The sequence below is a fragment of the Tenrec ecaudatus genome, chromosome 13, assembly GCF_050624435.1.
Source record: "Tenrec ecaudatus isolate mTenEca1 chromosome 13, mTenEca1.hap1, whole genome shotgun sequence".
Lineage (NCBI taxonomy): Eukaryota > Metazoa > Chordata > Mammalia > Afrosoricida > Tenrecidae > Tenrec > Tenrec ecaudatus.
The window spans coordinates 4,417,628-4,438,529 of record NC_134542.1 but is presented as its reverse complement, the minus strand read 5'-3'; the positions used below and the strand labels follow the sequence as shown (position 1 = coordinate 4,438,529).

The 20,902-nt window shown below is 53.4% G+C and overlaps 1 protein-coding gene across 4 annotated transcripts in view; it reads left to right on the top strand.

Moving 5' to 3' along the window:
- The window catches only part of AGAP1 (ArfGAP with GTPase domain, ankyrin repeat and PH domain 1), a 411,022-nt gene that overhangs the window by 329,675 nt on the left and 60,445 nt on the right, over positions 1–20,902 (top strand). For all 4 annotated transcript variants that reach the window (XM_075529186.1, XM_075529185.1, XM_075529188.1 and 1 more), the window contains one exon: positions 20,593–20,747. In XM_075529186.1, the coding sequence (XP_075385301.1) occupies positions 20,593–20,747 (155 nt within the window). The remainder of the gene's footprint in view (positions 1–20,592; positions 20,748–20,902) is intronic.

The following is a 20,902-nucleotide window of genomic DNA, read 5'->3' as shown; positions in this document are numbered from 1 at the left end:
CGGGCTCAAAGATGGCAGATCAAATGCTCTGGAAGGCTGTGGTTTGCCCTTGTGGGGGCCGCCCCCCCCCATCACAGCCCTGCAATTACACCCCTCCCCCCAGAAGCAGGAGGCCCATTGAATAATTACGCCTTTGATTAGTGGCTTTAACTGACCATGGCCTTTGAAATACGATAGCACAATTTGAAGCTTTATTAAAAAACAATTTTTCCTGCAGTTGTAGGAAAAGATTTTTTTGTCTTTGAAAAAAGAAAAAAATCTATAACAGGCCGACAATATATTCTGTTGGAGGAGGTTGAGGAGATTTTTTTTTTTTAAGGAAAAAAAGATAAAAGAAGAGACGTGTGTTTCCCATTATCAGTCATCGCCGCCTCTGGGAGGCTGGGCGGTCACAGAGGGTCAGCCTGCCCTCCCGCGTGTCCACCCACATCACAGAAGGGCCATGCCAGGGGGAGGGGGCAGGAGCCCTTCCTGGCTCCCCAAGCCGGGCAGATTCCTCAGAGGGAGCCAGTAGCACGCATGTCCACCAGCTTGGGAGCGCCGGTTTGAACTAGATGTTTTCTTCTGGGAGAAGCTTACTTGGGTTCAGCTTTCCCAAGCATTCAGCCCTGTGATAAGCAATCGAGGGCGGCCACTGCCCATTTTGTGTTTAGGTGTTGTCGTCCATTGTTGGCTGTCGTTGGGTCAGCCCTGGGCCCTGGCGATCCTGGGCACTGGCCCCATTGTGATCCACAGGGTTTAAGGACATGGGCTGCTAACCCTTCCTTTCTAGTCTGTCTTTATCTGGAAGCTCTGCGTAGGCAAAGTTGTAATGGTCTAGTGCTGCAAAAGCAGAAATGCCACAAGGGGGTGGCTTTAAGAAGCAGGGGGTTATTTTCTCAAAGTTTAGAAGGCTGGAAGCTTGCATTCAGGGAGCCAGGCTCTGGCCTCCCTTCCACCTCTGTGGGCCGGTCTTCCTTGGGGAGCTCCATGTCCTGGCATCTGCCTTCTCCTGGGTGCAGGAGCTTGTCAGGCCCAGAGGACAGACACACTCATCACTCAGCTCCATGCTCTGCAGTGGTGAGGGCTCCCTCTTCTGTGCTTGCTTCTCTCTCCCTTGTCTGACCGCCACCCCCACCCCCTGCACGTCTGTAACTGGAGGTACAGCCAAAGCTGCCCCTGCCTCACTAGCAGAGACCAACCCTCACTGCCGTGGGGGTGACCCCATGACCTGATGGACGACAGCAACCACTGCCCGTCCTGCACCAGCCTCACCCTGGTCCTCGTGTTTGGGTCTGTGGTGGCAGCCACGGTGTCCGTCCATCTCGTCGAGGGCCTTGCTCTTTTGTGCTGCCCCTCCACTTTTCCAAGCACGATGTCCTTCTCCAGGGACTGATCTCTCCTGACAACCTGTCCACAGTACGTGAGACCAAGTCTCACCATCCTTGCCTCTAAGGCGCGTTCTGGTTGTCCTTCCTCAAGACAGACGTGTGTGTGATTGCGGCGGCGGTGTGGGGGACGCCCAGTGTTCTTTGCCAGTGCCGTCACGCAAAGGCGTCAGTTCCTCGGTCTTGCTTACTCCAGCCTCCCTTGCCGTGACTCACAGCAGCCCGTGTAGCATTTCCAAGGCTGTGCATCTTTGCAGGAGCATCTGGCTTTCCCCCTTGGAGCAGTTAGGTGGTGGTTTCAAACCTCTGACCTTGCGTGTAGCAGCCCAGCACTCACTCCACAACACCCAGGGGCTGCTCATTAGCATCTCGAGGTTAGAATTCCCAACACAGAATGGAGGATAACTACATCCGACCACAAAGTGGAGAATAATACTGAGCCCAGCTGACATCGGTTAGCGAGAGGGGGCACGGTTCAAACCATGGGAGGCTCCTAACAACCTCCACTGACCAAGAGGTGCACTGGGAGGAATCGAACCCATGTCTCCTGTGGCAGGCCACCAGCACCTTGTTGGTCTGTGAAGCTAGGTCTAACTGAGCAGAGCATTAGAACACCAGGGACATTGCCTGTGGCATGATCACATACCCACAAGGGGGTGAAGCCAAGAGAGCAGGGAGCCCCAACTCCAATTTCCTAGCGTACTGCACCCCATTTATCAAAAGGACCTGCTGCTCCTTGAAGCCATGGAGAGAAAGCCACTCTATTTACTGGCCGTTTGTAGCCTCTAACCAAAAGACACTGTATTGGACAGGGTTCTCTAGAGAGACAAACCAGATTGCTAGTAATTATATATAAATATATTTATAAAGATAGATATATAATTCAAGAAATAAACCGTTAAATTATATACAGATAGATAATACAAGAAATTAACAGTTAAATTATAAAGCAGTGAGACACTAGCAGTCCTTCAAGGCTTGAGAGCTGCCAGTTGCCAGTCCCCTTCTGTAGAGAGAGCTGGGCTATATATACCCAGGCAGCAAACAGCAAGGCAGGTCCCCAACTGTCATCAACTGTCAGTCCCCAGCTCCAGAGATGAACATTCCAATCGTGTGGGCTTAAAGGGACCTCACCTTACAGTGACACAGTCCACAGGCTAGGCATCCCACAGGTAGTGTACCCCTTTAAACTGAGGCACAGAACAAGCAAGGTGAGGCTCACTGAGCCATTTATCCCTCTGCCCTTCAGTTAATCCTACTTGTGTTTATCAGCCAGGCTGGCACAATAAACTATAGCAGACACCCAGCTCCAAATCTACACTGAAAAACCGTCAAGAAGTTGTGTTCTGCTCCGGCCCTCTTCTTTATTAGAGTCTCCACGTGGCCTGTCTTAGTGTAGCATGTAGGGAGAGGAGCCCTGGTGGCATAATGGTTACATAACACATTGGGCTGCTAACCCCAAAGTCAGCAGTTCTAATCCACCAGCTGCTTCATGGGAGCAAGATGAGGCTTTCTGTTCCTGTAAGGAGTTACAGTCTCAGAAACCTACAGGGCAGTTCTACCTTGTCCAGTAGGGTCACTATGAGTCAGAATCATCTCAATGGCAGTGAGGTTTCTGTTTGGTTTTACTCTGAAACGCAGGCTGCATTAGGAGGTACCCCCTTGGTATTGAACCAATGCCCAGATGACTGTGGGTGCAGTGGGCCCCTCGGCCCACCACTCGGCGAGTCTTTAGGCCTAAAGGCAGCCCAGCTCAGCGTCTCAGTGGAACTTCTGGTTTGATGGGGAACCCGAGAGACTTAGCTTCAGTGTTACTTGCTCTCTATTTTCTGGGGTTCTTCTGTCTTGGCAGATCTCTGGTGGTGCACTGGTTACACACTGGGCTGATAGCCCTAAGGTTCGCAGTTCAAAACCACCAGCTCCTCTGCTCGAGGAAGACGCAACTCTCTGCTCCCGTAAAGAGTTACGGTCTCGGAAACCCTCAGGGGCAGTTCGACTGTCCTATCAGGTCACTGTGGTTAGACTGGATTCGTTGGCAGTAGGTTTGGTTTCTTGATGGGTTTCCTTTGGGGAGAGGGATTTACGGTAGCTCACCACATAGTCACCTGCCATCCTGGGAACTGCACTGAAGCCACAGGATGCGCTGGAAGGGCGGCGGACATGATGAGTGCCCAGGAGAGGAATGAGTGCTTCCTAACAAAGTATCACTCCCTTGCTCTCTTGGTGAGCCCTCTACCTAGTGAGGTCCCTCACCTTCAGTGACCTTTGGGTGAAAGTGAAACACAAAGCCCTCAGCATGCTCAGCGGCCCTGTGACACAGCAGCACCCCCCCTGGGTCTGCATGTCCTTTTGTTTTGTTTTGAGCTCTCCGAGGTCGTTTGGAGGGACGTCTGCTGAAGCTGCTGCTGTCCCTGCCCCAGGTCCTCATCCCTCGGAGGTGGCTTAGCAGCTCGAGTAGCCAGTCCACAATGTCTAAGGCCTTTCAGGGTTGTATCTGTGGGAAGAACAAGGAGAAGGGGGGTAGGGGGAAGACGAGCCCATGAACTTGGAAACCCAAAAGATGTCCCAAGTCTCTAACCACATGATGCTATTGTCCCCACCTGTGCAGGCCCCTGGGGAGGGGGGTGGCTCTAGAGTGTCCCCATGCCTGGAAAAATAGATGCCGCCGAGTCCACTGTGGACCAGAAGCCGAGCTCTGACAACATAGGGGTATAGTGGTTATATGTTGGACTACCAACCTTAAGATCGGTGGTTAGAAACCACCAGCTGCCGCGTGGGCTTTTTGTCAGAAACCCACAGGAGCCATTGTGCCCGGTCCTACAGGGTCTCTGTGAGTCAACATTGACTCAGTGGCAGTGGGTTGAGTTGCAATTGCGCGACCCCAGGTGACTAGGACACAATTAAGGAGATGTGTAGTAATCGCGAACAGTCCACTTTAAACGAAGGTACTCTGAGTCTGTGGTCAACCAATAAGAGGGTAGGAATTATTGAAAAATGCTGTTCAGGTCACATGCAAGTAAAATGTTGCTGAAGATCATGCAACAGCGATTGTGGCAGTACATTGACAAGGAGGCCTTAAGGCAATGCTTCTCAACCTTCCTGATGCCGTGACCCTTTAACAGTTTCTCCTTATGGTGACCCCCAACATAAAATGATTTTCGTTGCTACTTCATAATTAATTTTGCTATTGTTATGAATCGGGCAACCCCTGTGAAAGGGTCGTTCAACCCCCCCCCAAAGGGGTCACGACCCACAGATTGAGAACCACTGTATTCGAGGTACAAGCTGGATTCAGAAGAAGCTGTGGAACCAGGGACATCAGACAGATTTTTAAGCATGTTTCATTGACTATGCAAAAATTTTGCTCATCTTAACCAAGTGGGTAGCACTGAGCAGAATGGGAACTCAGAACACTTCGTTGTGCTCATGCAGAACCTGTACATGGACCAAGAGGCAGGTGCTTGAACAGGAGAGATGGATGCTCCGTGGGGTAAAATCAGGAAAGATGTCTGTTAGTGCTGTATCTTCTCACTGTGCTTATTCAATCATGTGCTGAGCAAAAGATCTAGAGGCTTGACTATAGGAAGGCAGATCAGGATCAGCAGAAGGCCCATTAACAACCTTTGATAGGAAGATAGATCAACATCGAAACACTTGCTGATGAAGCTTTCAGTATGGATTGGAGGAGCCCTGGTGGCAGAGTAGGATACTTGTTTGGCTGCCAACCACAAGGTCAGCAGTTCAAGACCACCAACCGCTCCTCAGGAAAAAGATTAAGCTTTTTACTCCTAGAGTTGGTCTCAGTTCTGCCCTGTCCTATGGGGTCACTACAAGTCAGAATCGCTTCAGTGGCAGGTAGTTGGGTTTGGTGTTTTGGTCAGTAGGAAGTAGACCTCAACATAAAAATCCTCCATACTGGACCAGTAAGCAGCATCGTCATAAAGGAGGAAAGGACTGAACTTGTCCAGGACTGTGTTATACTTGGAGCCACACTCAGTGCTCACGGATGCAGCTGTAAAGAAATCCAGCGAAGCATTCACCAGTCCATCTGCTGCGAAGGGTCTCTCTGAATTATTGCAAGGCAAAGATGTCACCTGGTGCATGAGGGACGCCTGACACAAGCCATGGCATTTCAATTGCCCCGCATGCATGCAAACATTGGATAATGACGAAGGAAGACCTGAAAGTGGTTAATGCCTTTGAACAAGGTTGTATGTACCACGAGCGGCCGGAACAGTGAACGGATGTGTGTTAGAAGTAGTCAGAATGTTCCTTAGACGCGAGGATGGGGAGCCTCTGCCTCACATACTTTGGACATGTTGTCAGGAGAGACCAGTCCCTGGAGAAGGATGTCATACTTGGTGTGGAGGGGCAGCAAAACTTGAGGAAGATCATCCAGATGATGGATTGACCCAGTGGCTGGCTCTATAGTCTCAAGCATCATAACAATTGTTGTGTGCTCTGGAGCCAGCTCCAACTCTTGGAGAACCTATAGTACCCTCATGGTGCCTCGTACCTGTCAAGTCAGAGTCAGTGTTGAGCTGCTGTCCACAAGGTTGGCGGTTCAAAACCACTGCCACTGCACAAGAGAAAAGTGAGGCTGTCTGGTCCTGTACAGATGTACAGCCCCAGAAACCGTCTGTGAAGGCGCTCTGAGTCGGAATTGACTTGGAGGCAGTGAGCTTAGTGTAGGTTCATCTCCAGTCCTCTGCTCCCTGGGAGCCACTGGTAGGTTCAAACTGCTGACCTTTCTGGTAGCAGCCCAGTGCTTAGCCACTGCGCCACAGGGCAGGTCTCCATAAAGATGATAGCCGAAACCTCCCCAGGGGCAGAGGGGGCAGTTCTGCATGGTCTTCAGGGCACTTGGCATCGCACTGAGGTGCTGCACTTACAGGGGGGTGAGCCTCTGCATCATCTGTAGGGAGCTTGCACTTTTCAAAGTTTGCTGTCATTTCTCACTGCCACTCTGTGGGTTTCCCAAGACTGTGACTCTTTACTGGAGTAGAACATCTGTTCTTTCTCCCAGGGAGTGGCTGGTTGTTTTGTAAGCAGCCCAACACGTAACCACTGCGCCGGCAGGTCTCCTTCTTACACGAAGACTACCTGAAACGTAGAATCCTTGGAGCCAGTTCCTAGGAGGTCTTGGTTGGTGCAAAGGCTTGAGGTCAGGGCCTACCTGGTCCAATGGCCTTGATGCAGGATGACCTAGGGATCCAGCATGCCTGGCTCTGCCGGGTGCCCTGCACTGTACAGCTCCATCCCCCACCTGCACTGTGACTGAGGGTCACGTGGTGTGCATTCCCGTTGAGGCGCAGTCGATGCCCCGGAGACAAATGCCCGTACCAGGACCTTGGTATCAGCCGAGCCGAAGTTCATTTGTTACGGAGGAAGAAAGAGGCGTGACGTCTTACACATTAGAATTGATGATTTCATCAATAGGTTAATAGAAAACCGGCTGCAGGTTCACTTCCTGCTTCCACGCTGATGCCGGAATGGAGACCGGCTGTGAAAAATGCAGAGGAGCATCCTTCCTGCTGGCCTACTTCTGCCTATTTATATGTAAATGATGTGGAAAGGGGGCCCACCGGACGCTGCTGGGAGCAAGGACGGCCCTGGCTGCTGCTTTCTGGAAGGTGTGACATATATGTACAGTCCAGACCCCAGAACTCCAGAGGAGGGGGGCATTAAGCACACATTGAATCCCACTCAGGGTCTCTGGGGCACTGCCCACGCTAAGGGAGGAGGCTCAAGTTCACCCCAGGACCCCTTGGAAGAAAGGCCTGGTGATCTGTTTCTCAGTCCCTGGAAATTGACTGGTGCCCCTTCTAGTCTGACACGCTCACCGGGTCACCATGAAGGGCTGCCAACTTCATGGCAACTGATGACAGGTGGTCCCAGGGCAGTGTCCCTCACGCTCGGGACCTGGCCCCTCTTCACCAGACACCCCTTGTGTAAACACTTGGAAACAGCTGTCATTCAATGCTCTCTGTCTCCTGTGTGCTGACAGCTGCCTAGAGACTTCTTTCCCCAGAGTAGGGGTTTCTGGGACTGGTACTTAGTTGGGGACCTTGTCGATGTTACTCATTGGGCTGCTACCCACAAGGTCAGCAGTTTGAAGCCAACAGCCGCTCTGTGGGAGATAGATAGGACTGTCTACTCCCGTAGAGCGGCTCCTTGGAAACCCACAGGGGCAGTTAGACCCTGCCCTAGAGGATGGCTGTGAGTCCGCGTCGACTCGCTGGCAGTGAGTTTGGGTTCTTTTGAGTGACAAAAACAGGGAGACTACTCCACCTACACACTGCAGAAAGAGACACTCGGTCCCCAACTTCAGGGCCTTGTGGCATTTTTACCCAAATGGCACAAATGTGGTAACGGTTTTTGCAAGCAAACCACCCCCTTGTGGTTTAGTCTCTCATGTGCACTATTCTGTTTGCAAACACTACATCTCTGGTTTCGCAATCGAGGGCCCCTGGTGGCGCTGTGGGCTGAAGTGCTGTGCTGCTAACCACAATGTCAGCAGTTCAAACCCACCAGCCTCTCCGAAGAAGAAAGATGAGGCTGGGGCCTACTACTCCTGTAGAGATTGACAGAGTCAGCAACTATGCAGGGTCACTGCAAGTCAGACTGGACTCGCTGGCAGTGAGTTTGCATCAAGTGGCTACTTTTCTTCTTAAATCATTGGTTGCTTTTCACATGGGGAAGAAGTAAATTCATTCCTAGGCATTCTGCCCCAACTTTTGTTGTTTTGAATTGAATTGAAAAAGAAGGACATTGTAGCTGACCTCCCTCTTGTTTTCCATAGCACATCTTTGCCCCAGTATACAGGACCACACTGGCGCTGTTAGATGTGTCTGCACCTCGCATGTGTTTTATTTGAAAAAGACATACTGGTCAACCTCAGAACATGGCAGCGGGGGCCAGAGGGGCTCTAAGCTGTCTGGTGGACCCCAGGGTTCACACACACACACAGCCTGCCTGAGTGTCTGAGTCTCACTCTGATGCCATAGCAGGTGAGAGCCGCCATGTCTTCCAGAGCCAGGGACTTGTTAGGGCTCAGAGCAAACCATTTGTGGGGTGCACAGCATACACCTGTGCTGAGCCATGACCCAGAACCTCTGCCTGGCTTCCTCTCCTGAGGTTCAGGCACACCTGTGCGAGGGCAGACACCTGCCTTCGCCAGGTGAGCGCTTAACTACGAAGTCAGTCAAGCATTGGATACAATTGCAGAGGAGGTTTGGTGACTTCAGATCCTTGTGGAAACAGAAGATGGGCAGTTGGTCCAGGGAGGCCCTTCTCAGGGACATGAATGGCTGTCACTGTCACTGGGCATGTGGCCATGACTCTTCCAGCCCTTTGATCTGGGGCCCCCATAATCCCCTCAGCTCCCAGATGTTCTAACATATCCCCCCACCAAAGGTGAGCCGAAGCCTCTGGGTGGCCTCTCACCCTGGGCACCTGGGTTCCTGGCATGGTAGTTGGGAGGGTAGGGCAGCTCGGGTGGAGAAGGGCCTCCAGCGAGCGCCCAGGCCCCACTCAGCTGTATCTGCAAAGCAGACTTCCTTCTGGGGGGACCTGGGCATAGCTGGAGTGCTGTTTTGAGGGAGCTGACAGCCTCAGGGTGCGTTTTATGGGCTCCCAGCAGCTCCGGCCAAACTCGTGGGCATAAAGACACATCGCAAAGCCTACCGTTCGTTCAGCCTCTGGGCTCCCAGAAACCATGCCGGTGTGGTGGGGGTGGGGGCTGGTGAAACTGCCTGCCCAGTTCCAATGCTTTTCTCAGGCATGCACCCCCCCCCGCCATTTTTTCTTTTCTTTCCAACCGCCGTGTGTACCAACAAGCTGCTGTTTGCAATGTGTTGTCAACATGACTGCTAACAGCCAGGCTCTGGTGTGACCGCACATGCTGCTAGGTCAGCGGACTTGTGGCTACCAGCATGCTGGCTCAACAGGGCTGGGACTCGCTGTTTTGTGCTGACCTAACTGGGGTGATGGGCACCTTCAGCGTCAGCCTGCTCAGCTGCTACTAAGGCCAAGGCTGGCGGTTTGAGTCCACCCCTAGGAGCCTCACCAGAAAGGTCTGGCAGGCTGTGTGCCAGATGCCAAGAGAGCACAGTTCTGGTCTGACATACTCTTGGGGGCAGGAGGGGGGGCGCGGTCACCCTGCATCAGGGCCATCGTGACAGCAGCTGATTTGGTTTTCTCGGTTTTCCAGCCCCCCTCCCTCCTGCTCAGCGGGGCTTTGCTTGCGTTACTCTGTCTCCCTTTTCATTGGTTGTATCTTCCTGTTTTGTTTTCTCTCTTTTCCCCTCTCCCCCTCTCTCTGCTCTCGGGACGCTGCAGCCAAACGCAAGGCGTGGAAACTAAACCGTGTGGGTAGCCTGCGAAATATTTACAGCAGCAGCAGCGCTAACGCCGAAGGTAACGCCCGCGCGCCTCCATCGCATGCCCCACTGTCTGCAGCCCCGCTCCCGTCCCTCTGTGCGTGTGCCTTCTATTTTGCCATTCATGTTCCTTTCGGCTTACTTAAAACTTGACCTTTCCCTTCCCTCGTGAGTGTCGCGATGTTTAAATTACTTCAGAGCCCTATTTGTTCCTCTGCCCCCCCTTTTCCCTATACATGTGGGCACCCAATGTAATATTTCCCAAGTTATTACAGTTTTTAAAAGTGTTAGTATCAGGTGTAATGATCTGTAGCCAAATACAATAGTGTGCCGTGACATTTAAGTAACCGTCTTAATTTGTTTTGTAGAAGCATACTCCATAATGCTCCGCGCGGCTCCCCTTCCAAAGGCAAGCGGGGCCGGGGCCATTTGCATGGGTTGCTATTGCTTGTAAATTCTGTATATTGTTGTGTTTCTAAAGGTCGGGCGGTGCCAAAGTTCACAAATTGACTTGCGGTGGTGCTGTGTGTGGAAGACAGCCACCACGGCTCTTGTATAATAACAGATGGAATTTTCCCCCCACCTTCATTTGAACAACACAATTATAAATTGCTTTTGCTTGCTTGCCATTTTTTTTATGATTATAAATGTCAGGGGTCAGAATTATTTTGATGCCAGGCATAGGGAAGCCCGCCCCCCTTCCCCCCAGCCTTCCCTGCCCGAGCGTGGAAGGAGAGGCCGGGGCATCGCACATACATGCGATGCAAAACAGGTCGCCAGCCAGCCAGCTCCCCGCGACAGGCCGGGAGCTCAATGTTATTATTATTTCCCTTTTTTTGTTTGCACTTAAGCGCGAGCCAAATGGGTCAGGTAATGGCCAGCTCACACCCTAACACTGATTGACTTATTTGGGGGTGATTATAACTGTAATATTTTTCTTAATGCCAGTGTTTTCTGGGCTGTTGATTTTCGCGATTGCCAAGTGGTGGCATTAAATCTCTTGTAAATTTTAAATCGCATGCTCTTTCTGTAAACAAGACCCTCTCTTCGTCTCTCGGTCATTAACCTGTGCTGATTTATATCGTACCAACCTTTTTTCCTTTCTCTGCCCCCTCCCTTTTTTTTCTTTTTTTGCTGCCTTTCACAATGACTCTGGGTGTGCCGCCAAACCCCAGGCCCTCCTCCAGGAGGGGGGAAATTTAAATGAACCCGGAAAATTCAGGTCCCCTTTCTCCCTTGAGAACCCTTATGAGGCTCAGTAATCACCGTCTGTTCCACCACCCCCCATTTCTCAAGAGAGAAGGGTTGTCCTTCAGGGAGGGTATTTTCCATAAAACTCCGAGAGGGACACCAGTGGGGTGGACAAAGAGGTGGCTAAGGAGCTCCCTGCCAGCTTGATGCACGCACACACCCACACTCCCAGCCACTCAGAGCCCGCTGCCTCGCTCCCCACTTCCCTCCAATCTCACCTCCGTGGGTCAACATGGTTCTTTTTGGTGTTTTCCTGTTGCGCATTTATACATTGGTCCAAACAAACTGTTGGTGAACTTCTGGCCTTGGAGCACAGAGCAAATGGCTTAGTGAGGTCTGCTTGTCAGTGGGGTGGGCTTAGAAACCCCAGGGGAAATGGACAGTAAGGAGACCTCCATTTGGGCTGGTGGAGTCATGGTGAAGTAATCAGCGCCGTTAAGCTAAATGGCAGTGGTTCAAAGCCACCAGCCTCTCCACTGGAGAGAAGGGAGGCCACCTATTTCCATTAAGGAGACAGCTTGGAAACTCCGGGGCAGGTCTGCTCTGTCCTAGCCAGTGGTGGTGGGTTGATAGCACTTAGTAGCAGCGGTCTTGGGGGCAGACTCTTTCCACCTGAGCTTGGCTAGGAGGCAACCTGAACTCATGGGAGGTCGGGGCAGATAGCCAGGATGCTCCCCAGCCTCAAGTGCGGCTGTTTGCACGAGTGCCGGGGGCTCCACCTGGACTATTCAGGTAGCACACAGCCCCTGCTCTGGCCTGAAACAGGGAGACAGGACCACCAAAGCGGTTAGCTTCGAGGACCCCCAGCTGATTGCCGGAAGTACCTCTGAGTAGTCCTGGGGAGTTGGCCCAGCAGCTCCCCCCCTCCTGCCTGTGTGCTCAGCCGTCATACTCTCCTTCCGGGCAGCTTGTAGCTACTTGGTTGGGGTTTCAGTTCAGCAACGTCATCCACCAGGTTTCTATAAAGATGAGCACCTGTCCGTCCGCCACTTGTGGTTTCAGTTTAGGCAGCATCTGCACAATGATGTAAAATAAAGGCTCAGAAAGCCACGTGTCCAGCCTCAGTGGGGGCAGTCATCTCCAGTTCTCGCTGTTTAGAGTGACCCCTGATGAGGTTTGGGCCCTGACCTGGGCTGGTGACTGAGTGGTGGTTATTAATGTTGAGTGTCGCTGACTGGCCTCTGACTCGTAGTGACCCGACGGGACAGACTAGACCTGCCCCTGTGGGTTTCCAAGGCTGTGGTTGCTACAGCCCTGTCTCTCTCCCGGTGGAACAGCCGGTGGGTTTGAACCACCCACCTTCTGGTTAGCAGTGAAGTGCTTAACCATTGTGCCACTCACTAGGGTTCGCGCAAACACGTGTGCCCATCCCACATGGGGTACTTTTAAGATGATGTGATTGAGATCTTTATTCCCAGGTTTCCCCTCCCCCATGTATGTATACACACACACTGCCTTTGAGTGGATGCCGACTCATGGGGACTCTGTAGGACAGGATAGAACTGCCCCTGTGAGTTTCTGTGACTGTAGCTCTTTACGAGAGTCTGGTCTTTCTCCCATAGAGTGACCAGTAGTTGTGAACTGCTAACTTGGGGTCAGCAGCCCAATATGTAACCACTACGCCACCATATATACTATACATATGTGTGTATATGTGTCCATATGTAGCATAGAAGTTCTCTGGGGGTGGACGGTTAGAACGGCCGTTCTAGGATTGGTGGGAGGGGGGGGCATCTACTGCGTATGTTCCCACATCAGGGTGGGTTTTAGTACAGTCCCTGGGGAAGGGGTATGTGTATGTCTGTACACACCTTTCCAGGCTGGAAGAATGCAGTTGGGGGCTTCTGAGATTAACCCCAGGACTCTCCCACGAGGAAAGTGGGGTTCAGCCTTGTACCCTAACCGTTCTCCCTGAAGTCCACACCACTGTTCTCTGGAAGGCATCCCCTCCATCCTCTGGGTAGCCTGCAGATAGGCAGTACATTAGTGCAGAAGATCAGGGAACACCCCGAAGGAGAGGCAGCACCCCTGAAGGTAAGACCTGTCCCCAGAGCCCTCAGGGACCCACCAGGAAGAGCAGTGGAGGTTTGTTAGCAGGTAAAACTAACGCAAATCAACCTGTCAAGGATGTGAGAGCAAGGAGGTCACTAAGGTGCACACCACAGTGTTTCCAGTGCCTCGGGCACGTGAAAGCCAGGCACTGAATAAGGAAGACCAAAGAAGAGTGGACACGCTTGGATAAGGGAACTGGGGAAGACGATTGACAGACAGTCCCCTGGGTTCCCAGAGAGCCAACGCATCTGTCTGGGAAGATGCACAGCCAGGTGCTCCTTGGAAGGGAGGATGGCAGGGCTTCGTTCATCTCATGTCCCCAGGGACCAGTCCCAGGAGGGGACATGGTGCTTGGGGAAGTGGAGGGTCAGCCATCAAAGAGGCCCGGCCTCAGTGAGATGGATGGACATGGCGGCTGCACCAGCGGCTCCAACATTGTGACTATTGCGAGGACGGCACAGGACCGGGCAGTGTTTCATTCCGTAGACACCCTGAGTCAGAACCAACTCGCGATGCCGAACAATAATGACGAGTGAAGCTGTGGACTCTCTGGTTGTGTTCCACTTCCTGTAAAACCTGGAACTGCTTCTAACGTTCATAAGACTCCTCCACACACACACACACACACACACACACGAAATGAAACTTCTTGGGAAGCGTGCTTACAGAGTTAGGAACCAGCACACCGACTTTGTCTTCCCTGCACGCCAGTTCTGTCCTTTCAGCCCAGTCATCTCTGAACCCGCCCACACGCTCTACACGGAGTCCCACAATGCACATGTGACAACGCACCATGAAAACAGCAGCAACGAGCCGTCGTTGCTTTATGAAAATGAAGCTCGCTCTTCGCAATCTTGGCGATCCAATTTCCTTCCATAAGGGTGAATCTCTCATTGTCCCCTCTGCAAAGCCTGAGCAGTAAGAGGTGACAGAGGACCTGCCCAAGAAGTCGTTGTCCCCCCAGGGCCAAGTTAAGCCCGAGTGTCCAGGGCTGGGTCGACCGCAGCATGGAGGCCCCTGAGAAAGAGCCAGAGAGCTGAGCAGGCGCCTCATGGAAGCAGCCAGGCTCTGCCGCCTGGGCTTCGGCGCTGTCGCTGGTAACATTCGCTTTGAGCCTGGGAATCGGAATCCATCCCTGGAAGAGGACCGCCTTCCTGATGAAAAGGGAGCAGTGCGCATGAGAACTGATAGGGGCACAGTGGTGGACCCAGGTGTGACACAAGACTTCTTTTGTCCAGGAGGCAACACCATAAGGTCAGTGGTTCAAAACTGCCAGCTGCTACTAGGAAGAAAGATGAGGCTTTCTACTCCCATAAAGATTTCCCATCTCAAGGAACCCACAAGGGCAGTTCTGCGCTGACCTGTACGGTCAGAGAGTTGGTGTCAACTCAAAGACAGTTTTATCTTTTAAAAGAATGACGCTGATGAGCCAAGCTCCAGAGAAGGACTCCTGTGGGCTCGGAGGTCAGTGTCCTTGCACTTCCGTGCTGGCCTCTGGCGGAAGCAGTGACCAGGGGCCAGGCCAGCATGTCGTTGTTGGGGGCTGTCGATCTAGTCGGTTCTGACTCGTACAGCAAAAGGCCTCACGGCCCGGTCCTGTGCCGTCCTGACCATTGCGAGGATGCAGCCGCCGGGCCGATCCTTCTCGTGGACGTCCTCGTTTTCACTGCCCCCTGCTGCCCAAAGGTGCTGTCTTCTCCTGCGCAGTGGCACTCACTACGTGGCGTGAACTTGAGACTAGCCACGAAGGGCTAGCACAAGGAGGGCTTTCTGGTGCTTGCTAACTCAGAGTAGACACACTCATCTGCTTAGTGATCCCAAAAGCCGGGTCCCGTGCTCTCACGGGACCCCTCAGGGACAGGGACGGGTGCAGGACAGGTGTCTTCCCAGGAGCTGTGTCTTGGATCCCCATGGAAGCCAGGGCAGAGAGGTGCCTTTACGCCTGGAGCCAGGTCACGGCCCTTGGAGGTGACTTTGAGAAGGAGCTGAAAGCGCCTTTTGTGGGCAAGTGACAAGGACGCTCACTTGATCGTCTCCTCCTGGGAAGTGACTCGTGCGGCTGAAACAGCTTCTCCTGCTTTCTCAAAAGAGTCTTTTATTACACGTAGACTCTGCCAGGATGGGCCCCAGAGAACCGAGTGTGGGTGCGTGCCGTGTCCACAACACTGAGCTTTACTCTTCCCTTTGAATGGGGGTGCTGGTGGGATTCCTGCATCTGGACTCATGCTCCGCTTGGAGTTTGTCTCCGTGTTCGTCTGACGGGCCCCGTGCAGTATTTATCCGCTGTGGTGGACTCAGCAGAGCAGACCTGAGGCCATCGTGGGCTTCGGGGTGCATTGTACTCATCGTGGGTCCGCCCCAGTGTCTGTATCCGTTCCTCTCTTGGCAGGCATGTGGGCCATCCCTGGCTTCTCCGCTGTGTTGATGTAGGCGAGGGGCCCTCAGAGGGTTCCTGGGAAGTGTCTGCTTCCTCTGCTCTCCTGATTCCATGAACTGAGCGACTCAGTGGCTCTCGTGACCCTCCAGCGTCGTGAAACCCTGCCTTCACTTTGAAATGAACCAGCCCCTGCTCTTGACAAGCCCACCCTCACCGTCCCCTTGGCTGGCGGCACCTGCAGCTTTTACATCATCCAACGACTCCTTTCCAGCTCCATTGTGCACTGAGCGGCGGCACCGCCGCCGCCGAAACACACTCCTGCCATCAAGGAGATGCGGGCTCCCGGCACCCTCCAGGGAAGAGCCGAGCTGACCCGTCCCATTTCTAAGGCTGCAGTCTTTATGGAAGCACCTGGCTGGGTCATCTTTCTCCCATTGGAGGAGGTGCTGGCCCCACCCACAGACCTTCTGGTCATCACTGCCACCAGGCCACCTGGAGATGCTTGCGTAGGCAAATGAAAACCAAGCTCACCACCATCGAGTCCATGCTGACTCATAAGGACCCCTGTGAGGTTTCTGAGGCTATAGCTGCTCACGGGAGTAGAAAGCCCAGTCTTTCTCTCCAGGAACGGCTGGTGGTTTCGAACTGCCAACCATGCTGGTTGCAGCCACCATGTAACCACTACACCACCAGGGCTCTATAGGCTCATCCTGTAGGAAAGGGATTTGAAAAGTTCAGGGGAAAAAGGAGTTGAACGGTAATGTGCTTCTCTCAGTGTGTTTCATATATAACCAAAATACCAGCCGGGCTTCAGTTCCACTCAGACACCTGTGTGGGGTTTCCACACCTGTCATCTCTAGGGACACAGATTGTCAGTCCTTAGCGACCCAGCAGCTGGTGGAGTCGAACTCCTGACCTCTTGGTTAGCAGCCAGGCTCTGTAATCCGTGTGCCCCCAGGGCTGCTTGATCAACCAAACCCACTGCCATCGAGTCACTTCTGGCTCACTGCAGCCTTATAGGACAGGGTAGAACTGCCCCTGTGGGTTTCTGACACTGTCACTCATGGTGGGGATAAAAAGCCTCGTCTGTCTCCCAAGGAACAGCTGGTGGTTTTGATCCACTGACCATGTGGTAAGCAGCCCAGGGCATCACCTGCTCTGCGAGATGGTTTTAAAAGAAGGCACCCACTGCCACTCAGTACAGAGTTTCCGAGACTCAGTCTTCATGGGAGCAGCCAGCCTCGTCTTCCTTACGTCTGTACAGCAGAGCTGTACTGTCAGAGCTCTAGGTACAGCTGTCTGAGGGCAGTCTTGTCCTGCTCTGTCCTGAACCCCTTAACCCCTCTTTCCCTATAGAGAGGTGGGAAAAACTAGAAAATGAAGTTTGAAAAGCCCCAAACTGGCTTTGACCGGTTGGGTTTGAACTGAAGCCTTACCTGTGTGCGGTCCGTCCCACTTGGGCGACGTGTAGAAGCCACGTGTCCTTCTGATGAGTGCTTCCCGTGCGGGATTGCCGCAGAACGCTCTGCAGCCGCCAGCTCACCCAGATTTGTGTATGAGCCCCCGGGAGCATGCGCCTCAGACCGACAGAACAAATGATTTCATCTCCCAGGACAATGGGGTGTCCTGGGGACCCGGGCACTGAGAGGGCTCTGGGCTGCACCCAACTCTTCCAGATCAGAATGGAGAAGAAAAAGGATACTTGGGTGTCTGTGTGTACCATGCGCCCTCCCAGGGCCATTGTAGTGCCTCCCTGCCACATACGGAGGCAGAGACCAAAGAGGGCAGATGGCCACTAGTGGGCACGGTTATCATGGCCGGATAGGAAGAGCTGGTGAGAGGACCCCCAGCTGAGAGCCCAAGCCTGGAAGAGAGTGGGGGAACCCAGGCCGACCGGCCAGACCCCCTTGCCAGAGTGCACTGGGTAACTAACTGCGTGTCAGGTGGATGTAACTGTAGGGCTCCGGTACTGTGTCCACTTGGTTCCCTCTGGGCCTCCGCTGCCTGTTTCAGGGTTGTCACCCAGGCTCCGTCCAGCCAACCTCACAGCACCCCTCTGCAGTGGCCAGCGGGCATCAGACATTTGTTCTGCACCTTGAGACGGCACACTCGCGGCACCACTGGTCTGTCGGTGTGTTCAGGACATGCTGCTGTCGCTGTGGGAAAGCAGCCTAATGGCACCAAGCTTGGGGGCGGGGCTGGGCCTGAATCCCAGAGGGAGCCCTTGGGCGAAGCACCGGCCCTTCTTTCAACCCCAGGTTCCTTATCTGACCCCTGCAAAACCTAAGTGACCTCTGGAGGCATGATAGGAATCCCTGGTGGTGCAGAGGTTAAAGTGCATGGCTACAAATGGGAAGGTCAGCCATTTGAACCCACCAGCCCCCTCACGGGAGGACAGTGGGACAGGAGCAAACCAAACCCACTGCCATCGGGTTGATGCCGACTCAGAGCGACCCTTTGGAAATAGGCTTTCTAAGGCCGCAATTCTTTACAGGAGCAGAAAAATAGCAAAACATCAGGGACATCGAGTCAATGCTGACTCATAGCAACCCTATACGACGGGCTAGAATTGCCCCTCTGCGGTTCTGAGACTGTCGTTCTTCACAGTAGAAAACCGCCTCTTTCACCCTCGGGGCGGTGGGTACACTCAACCACCACCATTTCGTTTAGCAGCCCCAGGTTTAGCCCACTTTGCCACCAGGGCCCCTGTCAGCAAGGACTGCAGTCCCAGAAGCTCTGTGTGGGGGAGTTCTACTCCGTCCTGTCCACTCACTCACTGTGGGTCAAACCGGCCTCACAAGGACTCCCTCCTCGTTACACGAGCCCAGACTGTCAAACTTGTTCCTTTTCTTAAAGGTTAATGGGCCAATCAGTCATCAGTTATTTTGGGGGGGTGGTGAGAGGATGTTTTGACTACATGTTGCAGCAGTTACCCCGACTCACGGTAGCCCCACCCATGGCAGGTTCCAGCTCTGCCCCAGAGGGTTTGGCGGCTGATGTTTTGGGGAAGCCGATCACCAGGCCTTTGTTCCGAGGCGCTTTGGATTGGACTTGAACCTCCAGCCCTGCCCTTGGCAGCCCTGGAGCTGGAAAGCCTCACCAAGCCCAGCTCAAGTCGGAGAAGCAGGAGCCAACCTGCCAGAGCCATAACCGTTTGCCACCACCAGCGCCTCCTGGGTGACCCTATAGGACAGAGTGGAGCTGTGCCCGCAGCGCCCACCTGCCCATCTCTTCCCCAGCGCTCCTCCACCCCCCAGGGAGGACTCCTGTTGAAAACAGCTTCCCAATGCAAACCCGTTAACCCTTTGTTGCCTGGGAGGCCACAGAAAATAATTGATGACTGATTGGCCCATTAACCTTTAAAAAAAGGAACAAGTTTGACAGCCTGGACTCGTGTAACGAGGAGGGATTCCGTGTGAGGCCGGTTTGATGGCCGCGTGGCTTGCCCCTGAGGAGGCAAATGAGCCCCTCGGGGCCTCGTCTGCATGGAAAGCGGGCAGAATTAGTGTAATATCCGGTGTTATTAATGTCATTTGGCATAATTGGGCAGGTTGGTTTCGACAGGTTCACGGTGCTAAAATACTATTATAGTGGACTTTTCCACGAATAACCGTTAAACACGGAAAATGGCTTAAATCCCTCGGAGCCCAATCACAGCCACACTCGCCCATTGTGCCAGCCAGCAGTCCGGGTTCGGGGTTTGAAAGTCAGGCTTTGGGGTCGTGGTGGCTTTGATTTCTCATTAATGTTCTGAGAAGTCAGGGGCGAGCTCTTTTGTGTGTATGTGTGTGTGTGTGTGTGCGTGCGCGCGTGTGTGTGAAACTTAGGGACAGGCTCTCAGCTCAGATCCTGGGGTGAGTTTCTGGGACCTCAGGGCTCTTTGTACGGAATGCTTCCCACATAAACCACTGTCCAAAAACCCAAACTAAACTGGTGGTTGGCATCACTGTGGATTCTGACTCCTGGCGACCCCTATGCAGCCAGGCGGAGCCCTCATGGCGACCCTGTAGGACAGACTGTCACTCTTGATGGAAGTGGAGCGTGACCACTGCACGATACAGGGAAGTGCTGCCCTGCGTGTTCCCAAGACTGTCACTCTTCACAGGAGTCACAAGCCTCCTCTTTTGCCCTCGGGCGGCGGGTGGACTCAGGCACCTCCATTTCGGTTAGCAGCCCCAGCTTAGCCCACTTCGCCACCAGGGCTCCTGTCAGCAAGGACTGCAGTCCCAGAAGCTCTGTGTGGGGGAGCTCCATTCCTTCCCAGCCCCTCGCTGTGAGTCAGAATCGGTGGCCGGGGTGGGGGTGGGTGATAATCTCAGAACCCCCCAGGAGCAGTTCTGCTCTGTCCTGGAGGGTCACTCTGAGGCGGAATCAACTCGAGGGCTATGTGTTGGGTTTTGGGATATGTCTGTAGTCCCTGAAGGACACAATGGCATCATGGCAACGTTGAAATGTTTCAAGAATGACCCAATGGGACACAGAACTGGACCATGAATGATTGTCCAGTTGTCACCTGATCATCCTGGTGTCCTGTGCTTGTCCAGGTGTGCCCTGACTTTTCCAGGCATACTTAGACTAGATGTACCCTGATTGTACAGTTAAGTATCCACTACTTGTCCAGATGTATCCTGATATTCCCAGTGTGCCTTGCACCAGGATTTCCCAAATGTAGTGCGATGTTCCAGCAATGTGGCAGTTTGATGCCCTGGGGACATGGCCAGGTCTCTGATCATCTGTGGCTGGACTTTAGTAAGAAGCCTTCTGGGTGAATCATCTGGCGAACACACGTAGCTGCTGACCTAAGGTCAGCAGTTCAAGTCCACCCAGAGGTGCCTCAGAAGAAAGGCCTGGTGCTCTGCTTCTGAAAAGCCCACCCCGAGGTCCCAAGGAGCACATCCTTTAACCTTGCGCCGCAGTGGCGGGCGGGTGGGAGCAGTGCAGCTTCTGGTCAGGAAGTCACAGTTCAGCCCTCAGCCCCATGGCGAGCGAGCAGGTTGGTTTCAAACATCAGTGGTCAGCCGTCCGTTATTTTCCATCAACATCAGGTGCCGACTATACCTCCCGTGCCAACCAGGCCACCCAGGCTCAGCCCTCCCCCCTGAGCATTCGTAGCCGACTGCTATCTCCTTAAAGCTGAGCCCTTTTCTCGCCCTCTGTGTTTCAGAGCAAGAAGAAAACTTTGAGTTTATTATCGTGTCCCTCACTGGCCAGACATGGCATTTTGAAGCCACCACGTATGAAGAGAGGGATGCATGGGTCCAAGCCATTGAGAGCCAGATCCTGGCCAGCCTGCAGTCCTGTGAAAGCAGCAAGAACAAGGTGAGACACCACCCCCCCAGGGCCCGCCCCCGGGAGGTGGACCTTGAAGGGATGCCCTGGAGGGGAGGGGAGGCCAGTGCCCAGACCTAGGCGTCATTTCTGAACTGAAAGCTGCATCATTGACGAGGTCAGACGCACACCGAGTCTGTGTACTC